The 7,444-nt window shown below is 48.1% G+C and overlaps 1 protein-coding gene across 1 annotated transcript in view; it reads left to right on the top strand.

Moving 5' to 3' along the window:
• The window catches only part of LOC118124680 (POU domain, class 2, transcription factor 2), an 11,512-nt gene extending 5,306 nt beyond the window's left edge, over positions 1–6,206 (top strand). The window contains exons 10-17 of the mRNA XM_047344225.1: positions 117–365; positions 470–611; positions 850–998; positions 1,145–1,342; positions 1,445–1,493; positions 2,440–2,587; positions 3,650–3,723; positions 5,564–6,206. Coding sequence (XP_047200181.1) covers positions 117–365; positions 470–611; positions 850–998; positions 1,145–1,342; positions 1,445–1,493; positions 2,440–2,587; positions 3,650–3,723; positions 5,564–5,922 — 1,368 coding nt within the window. The 3' untranslated portion in view covers positions 5,923–6,206. The remainder of the gene's footprint in view (positions 1–116; positions 366–469; positions 612–849; positions 999–1,144; positions 1,343–1,444; positions 1,494–2,439; positions 2,588–3,649; positions 3,724–5,563) is intronic.
• The last annotated feature ends 1,238 nt before the right edge of the window (positions 6,207–7,444 follow it).

The raw sequence follows: 7,444 nt of genomic DNA, 5'->3' as shown, positions 1-7,444 counted from the left end.
AATTTCTGGAATAGGAAAATACTTTATTCAAAGCTTTAAGCGACACGTTCACAGACAGCAGCAGTGAGGCCCTGTCTCCGTGTTTGATTCTACCTCCGTCCTCCTGCTTCTTACAGAGAGAGAAGAGCATTGATGTGGTCGGTGGAAGCGGCGGCGGCTCACTAGTGGCCTCCGGCAGCGGTGGCGTCGTGACGTCCGTAGGAGCAACCTCAGCCTCCAGCAGCGCCATCGTCTCCTCGCTCGGCTCCAGCTCGACCCCTGGAGGCCTCGGGGGTCACCTGGGCGAGGAGCCCAGCGACCTGGAGGAGCTGGAGCAGTTTGCCCGCACGTTCAAGCAGCGACGCATCAAGCTGGGATTCACACAGGTGACAGACGGAGACAAGAGGAGGGTTGGCAGCAGAGTGTGTGTGTGTGTGTTGTGTGTTCCTTTATTAAAACGTGTGTGTCTCTTTTTGTGTGTCTCTACCAGGGAGACGTCGGCGTCGCTATGGGCAAACTGTACGGCAACGACTTCAGCCAGACGACCATCTCCCGCTTCGAAGCTCTCAACCTCAGCTTTAAGAACATGTGCAAGCTGAAGCCGCTGCTGGAGAAGTGGCTGAATGACGCAGGTGAGAACAATCCACCTGAAACCAGCTCTTTCTGCCAAAAACACAGAGAAAGCAGAGTTTAGAAATTAAAACTTTACTCATTTTTTTAAACTACATGCACAGATAACAGTTATTCATGGAGGAAATATTATCAAGCTTTGTCGAATTAGTTATTTTTGATAAAAGGATATTTTGACGCTACTTTTTGGAACTTTTATGATGTACTCGTCCTCATGTCTCGTCCTCTCGTCCCTCTCAGAAACCATGGCGGTGGACAGCATGCTGCCCAGCCCCTCCTCTCTCTCCTCCCCGATGCTGGGGATTGAGGGGCTGCCCGGCCGACGCAGGAAGAAACGCACCAGCATCGAGACCAACGTGCGGGTGATGCTGGAGCGCAACTTCCACATGGTGAGAGACCAAATGTGTCATGTCTGTCTGAACCAGGCTCCGTTACAGTAACATAAATCTACATCTTCTTCATTAATCCACTGTTTTTACATTGATTTCTGTGGCTGCTCGTCTCTTCATCCGCTCTCTGGTGTTGTCCTCCTCAGAACCAGAAGCCTACCTCGGAGGAGATCCTGCTGATGGCGGAGCAGCTCACCATGGAGAAGGAGGTGATTCGCGTTTGGTTCTGCAACCGCCGGCAGAAAGAGAAACGCATCAACCCCTCCAGCAGCACCACCCCCCCCTTGCCCAGCCAGACTTCGCCCATCGTGACGCACAAAGCCTCCTGCTACAGCCCGCACATGGTACAGTCCGCCGCCACCAAATCCACTTTACAGTTTTTTTTGTTTTTGGTGTAATTTCCTCTGATATTTGTTTCCTAATTTCTTTCCCCTCGCTCTCCGCAGATCTCGAGTCAGGGTCTGTCCCAGGTCACCACCAGCCTCAGCACAACAGGTGAGGTGTAATTACTGTCGGTGCCTGTGTTGAGTCTCGTCAATGAATTATTGAAGCTGAGAGCGGTTGTGTTCTCGGAGCCCAGAGGTCAGTCACGGGAAGATTAAACTGGTCCTGGCGTTATTTGGGAGAGGCCGATGTTCCTGTGTTGTCAGAGAGGTTTTCTGTTTTGACGCAACACGGGAAGAATAATCACTTTCTGCGAGAGGAAGACTGAAATGGAAAACAACGATGGTTCAGTTGACAACAACATGGAAGCACTGGTCCCATCTGGAGTTGTTTACCTGCATGACTCATGGAGAGTCCTCGTGATTTATAGAGCTCGGCTACTGTGCGAGCTTTCCCAGGGTTCGCGGGGATGACAGACGACCTGACAGGCAACAAACACAGCTGGAAATTTATTGGCCCCGTTGAGCCGAGGCGAGAAAAACTCCTCTCGCTGGTGTTGAGCTGAACGGAGTCAGAAGAAGAAGACGCCGAAAAAACCAAACTGTTGACGAGCGTAGCTCCGACCGAGGCTGAAACTCATCACGGCTGCTACGTTTAACATCTGCCCGAGTTTTTGAGAAACTAAAACGGAGACTTTTGGAAACTCTATCGGCCCCGTTTTAGTTTTACAACTCGACTATGGAATGTGTTCTTAGGTTTGTTGTCTTGGGTTCTTTAACGATACAAGTGGGAGGTGGTTTGTCACCGTGCCGCAGACAAGTTTGGTCAAAACAAGTTATGCAACGTTGTTCAGTCAGAGGTCGAGTTGACCCCAATACCGCCAGCAAACCGCTAGTTTGTAGTATTTTCTTTAAATAAGCAAACAATCTGCTTCCTGTTGACACCAGCACGCACATGACCAGTGTTTCTCGTGTGGACGGAGATAATGAAAGGATGTAGTCTGTGTGTCGCCCCAGTGAATCAGTGTGATTTATCTTTCTTCTTCTCTTCCTCTCAGCTGCCAGCTTGTCACCTTCAGCGTCCTGCCCCATGACGCCCGTCAGCTCGGCTGCCGTCGGCTCCACCTCTTCTTCTGTGACTCCACCCCCTCATAGCACAGCCAGCCCCGCCCCCCCCGGCCTCGGGGCCCACGGGCTCCACACCGGGTGAGTTTTTAAGAAACAATTTTAAAAAAAACATAATTCAGAGCAGTTTAGTTCCAGGTTGGAATAAAAGGAATAAACTGCATCAGAGGAATATTTGTGAAAAACTAATAAACCAATTTCCATGATATTTTGGCAAGTTTAAAATTATAATCCATCGCTTTGATTCACATGTTATAAACCAAGCAAATAATGGAAAAACACAAAGACTTAAAAACCTTCACAAATATTTTTTCTAACTAAGGTTTTTAAAATCTAAAATTCAAGGATCTGAATTTCAAAGTCTTACAAAGTCTTACATACATTATATTATTATGCACCAGGGCTTAAATACATTTAGGTTAAATGTGTTAAATTTAATTTAAGGCTACTTCCATGAGACTTAAAACTTTATTGTAATGTGTAGTTTGTGTTGTAGTTCTTTCTCAAACATACAGACATTAACAATCTGTAGTAAAACTACCTCGGTCAGAACGGATCTCCGTTAACTCGGCTTGTCTGTGGGAGAGATTACGTTTTTCTGTCTCTGTCGGCAGTTTGACAGACGACCTCGTGTTTCCAGGGTTTTTTCCACTCAGCTACTTCAACTCACCTTCAATTCTGGGGACGTGCAAATATCTCTGGGACTCGGATGCTTGACCTTCTTCAAGCTATTTCATAATTCAATGAGAGATTAGTTGAGTTGAAAGCTGCTGAAACCCTGTTTACTGTCACGTTTGGTTTGGTTTAGTGTTGTGTTGTTATGTGACGAAGCCGCAGGTTGGAATGTTCCGTGTTCAGCTGTTTGTCAAACTGCTGCTGCACCAGTTTAACTGCAAGTCGGCAGGTTTACGCACAACAAGCAACTTCTTGAAACATCTGCATGTCGTGGCAGCTTTGACCCAGATAGAGAATCTCAGGTGCAGAACACGAACAGGAGAAGCTGCTGCAGCTTGAATGAAAACACACGAGCGCCTTCAGGTCTGATAAACATGTTTGTATCAATGAATCTGTTTCTCTTCATGTGTGAATGTTCTCGTGTGTGTGTGTGTGTGTGTGTGAATTTGCGATCCATCCACATTTCAGGAACACAATGATGGGAGTAAGCACAGCGATGAACCAGGCCCTCATGGGCAGCAATCCCCTGGCCACAATGCAAGGTGTGTGTGTGTGTGTGTGTGTGTGTGTGTGTGTGTGTGTGTGTGTGTGTGTGTGTGTGTGTGTGTGTGTGTGTGTTCGTGCGTGTGCATGTGTGTGTGTGTGTGTGCATGTATGTGTTGGTGCGTGCAGTCCCCTCCGGTCCTCATGAGTCTGTATTTCTGAAGACCACTTCCCATTTCACCCTTCATCCATTCTCACCAAAATTAATTTCCGTGCAAAGCCTGAGACGACAGTAGCCGACAGCGAGCCCGGCGCACGCTCACACTCTTCCTCTTCCTCCTCCTCCTCCTCCTCCTGCTCGGCCCAAACTTTTTGAATCACTCAGTGTGATGAAAGATTCAATTCGACTCTCGCACAATAGCCTGCTATTATCACAAGGTGACAAGAGGCCCCTGAAGGCGAAGATTAGGAGGCCAGGTCAGCTTACAGTAAACAGTTGAACAGGCACAATCCCCCGCTCAATGAACCCAGGCCTGTTGGCCAAAGAGCGGCTTTCCACTCAGAATTCCCCCTTTTTCAAACCGCACGATCTGCTGCCAAATCAATTAAGCATCACTAATAAGCTCAGCTTTGAATCCGTCATGTGCTCCATCTCCCTATAGCGCCGATTCAGACCTTCACTTCCCCGCTTCTCCTCGCGCTCCGCTCAGAGCCGGCCTCCTCCGGGCCATGTGCTGATGAGAAGGATACAGTGTGTTACGGAAAGTGCAGCTCTGGCAGCGGCGGCGCTGATAGAGCTATAGTGAGGAGGAGGAGGAGGAGGAGGAGAGAAGAAAGAGGAGGCTCTGTGAAAAGAGAGAGAGAGAGGAGAAAAGGATTTGTGCTCTGATTCCCTCCGGGGCCACACACACTCTGGTTGTTTACACACGGGCTGCTGTGATGGATAAAGGTGTTTGTGTTCCACTGGAATCCAGAAGTCAGCGGCCGACACACAGATCACTGTTTGTTATCTGTCACTGCAGCGGAATGACGAGTCGTCAGAGACACAAACTCAATTAGCAGCTGTTTTGCTGATAAACAGATTTTGATCACTGATTTGTCGGCTTTCAACAACATGAAATTTAATATATTATCTTTGTTGTTGTAAACTTTTTAGACTTTAAACGTCATTTATCACCATCTTCTGACATTTTATACACTAAATGGTTAAAGGATCGAGTGAGAAGACAGATAGATAGATAGAGAGATAGACAGACAGATAGATAGAGAGAGAGATAGATAGATAGATAGATAGATAGAGAGATAGATAGATAGATAGATAGATAGATAGACACAAACCATTTCTTCATTTTCACTCATATCATATATACAAGACTTCATCAGTTTGTGTGTTTAGTTTTATTATCATCTTCATCATCTTCATCATCCAGGTTTGAAATGTTCCTCCTGTTATTGACGTGTCCACTGACGTCTCTCTACTTCTTCTCTTTCTCTCTTTTCACCTCCACTCTTTGTTTTTTCACTCCCCCTCCTCTCTTCGTCCTCCTCTGCCTCCATTTATCACTCGCTCCACCTCCTTCTTCACTTCCTCCGTTGTCCTTTCACCGCGTCCCCTCTCTGTCCTCTACATCCTCCATGTTTGTCCCTGCTCATCCTTTGCCTCTTTCTTCGCTCTCTTCATCACTTTGTCACTTTGTCCTCGTTACTTTTTTGTCCTCTCTCTATTTTTATCCCTCTCTTTCTTTTCACGCTCTCCATCTTGCCCTGTGTCACTTTTTTCACATCATCTTTTTCGTCTCCTCCTCGTTTCCTCTCGACCTTGTCTTTTCTCTCTCTCTCTCTCAATCTTCCTCCCCCTCTCTCCGCCCTTCCTCCTTCCCTGTCCTCCACCGCTCTCAGCCCTGGCAGCGAGCGGTGGTCAGCTGTCCATCTCCGGCCTCGAGGGGGGGCACTTGCTTCTGGGCGGACACGCGGGAGCCGCACTCCGCTCGTCCCTCTTCCTCAACCGCCCCACTCTCCTTCCCATGGTGACCGGCTCCATCGGGACGGCCTCCACGCCGGCCATGGGACTGGTCAGCAGCAGCGGCATAGGCGTTCCGAGGCCGTCCTTCTCCCTGTCTCCGCCCACCGGCGCCAGCGACCTCATGAGCCCGACCTCTTGTCACGAGGAGTCCGCCTCTCCCTGTTCCAGCCCCACCTCTTTCTGTTCCTTCAGCGAAGCCTCGCCGCCGCCCCTGGGAGGGGCCATGGCCGAGTGATCCCTGACTGACAGCCAAAGTGTCCTATCAGAGGAGGACGAGGAGGAGGAAAGATGGCGTCAAAGGAGCTTTAAAAATCTGAAATTTACAACCTCGCCTTTCAACCAAAGCCATCTCTCTGTCTGATCCATCTGTGACCTCGTCTCTCTGTGTCTCCTCGGACGTCCTCAGAAGCCAAAAATATACGAGTGAGGAGGGGGGGGCAAAGAGAGAGAGAGGACGGAGAGGATAGAGAGAACTGCAGAATGGAGGGGAGAGATCTGAAACCAAATAATGATCCACAGCTGGAGACGTGGCACTGAGTAGTGTTTTTGCATCGGGGGTGGGGGGGGGGACGAACACCAGGCCTTTATCGGCTGGGGGAGAAACTGGATGAGGGCAGGGACGAGAAACTGTGTGTGAGAGATGGGAGGAGAAAGGAAAAGACTTGTTTAACAAGCTGGGAAGGTCAGGAAGTCGGCTGCAACCAAATCTAAAGAAAGAGAAGATGCTAGAAGAGAAACACACACCGACAAAGAGGAAAACCAAAATCTCCAAATACCAAAAACTGAAAACCAAAAAAAAACAAAACATAAACAATAATAAACGGAGAGAAAAGCTTTAGTTCAAAAAAAGACTTTTACATTCTGACCCGTCCAGGATCAGTTCACCGCTTCATCCCACGTCTCACCGAACATTTTCCATTTCACTCAGGATTCCTCTCGTTTGACTTTGAGTTGAAGATTTAAAAAACAATTTATTTTTCTATGATTTTGTATGAATCTCTCTTCGAGGTGTTTCTTGTCGAACACGTGCAGTTTGATGTTTCACAGCCGATCCCCCGTGCAGGGTGTCTACCTACCTCTCTCTCCACAGCCTGACCACGGTGTTTGTTTTATTCAGCCTGCAGTGGCAGACGGGCGGAGTCCACCACTATCATCACTATAGTTTCAGGTAAGACGCTGATCCATTCACACTGTAGTTTCAATCTAACTTCACCAAGCTGCTCTCAGCGCTGTGGTGTTCGTCAAAACCAAATATGTGAGCAAACTCCACCCGTCTGGCCCTTAAATAGGATCGAATCAAACACGCACAGTGGGAAATCCCCTTTGATCAGTGTTTCGGGTTTAAACTCCTACATTGGTTGAATTCGTCGGGTTCTGAGCTGTTGGCATCAACTCGAAAGATGCGTCGTGAAACTTTGGGGATTGTTTACGTCTTCATTTCTTTTCCAAAAATAGAATTTCTAGCAGGAATTTCATCCCCATTGTCATCAACATCTTTAATGTGGAGGTTTACACACACACACACACACAGTGGACAAGCTGTGTATGGATTTTATTCCAGCGTTATTTGCCTTCTTTTATTTATTATCCCCCCCCATACCATCATCATGTCATTTTCCAGACTGCTCATCCACCACCAGACAGTCACTCTTGGATACCAAAGCATCGCCCCTGGCAGCGTTGTCTCTGGATTCGCCCGGGAGACGAGTGTCCAGACAAAACCTCAGCAGTGTCAAAGGGAGAAAACACACACACAC

This window comes from Hippoglossus stenolepis, chromosome 17 (assembly GCF_022539355.2).
Source record: "Hippoglossus stenolepis isolate QCI-W04-F060 chromosome 17, HSTE1.2, whole genome shotgun sequence".
In the NCBI taxonomy this organism is placed as follows: Eukaryota; Metazoa; Chordata; class Actinopteri; order Pleuronectiformes; family Pleuronectidae; genus Hippoglossus; species Hippoglossus stenolepis.
Note: the sequence above shows the minus strand (reverse complement) of the source record. Positions and strands in the feature narration are given on the sequence as shown.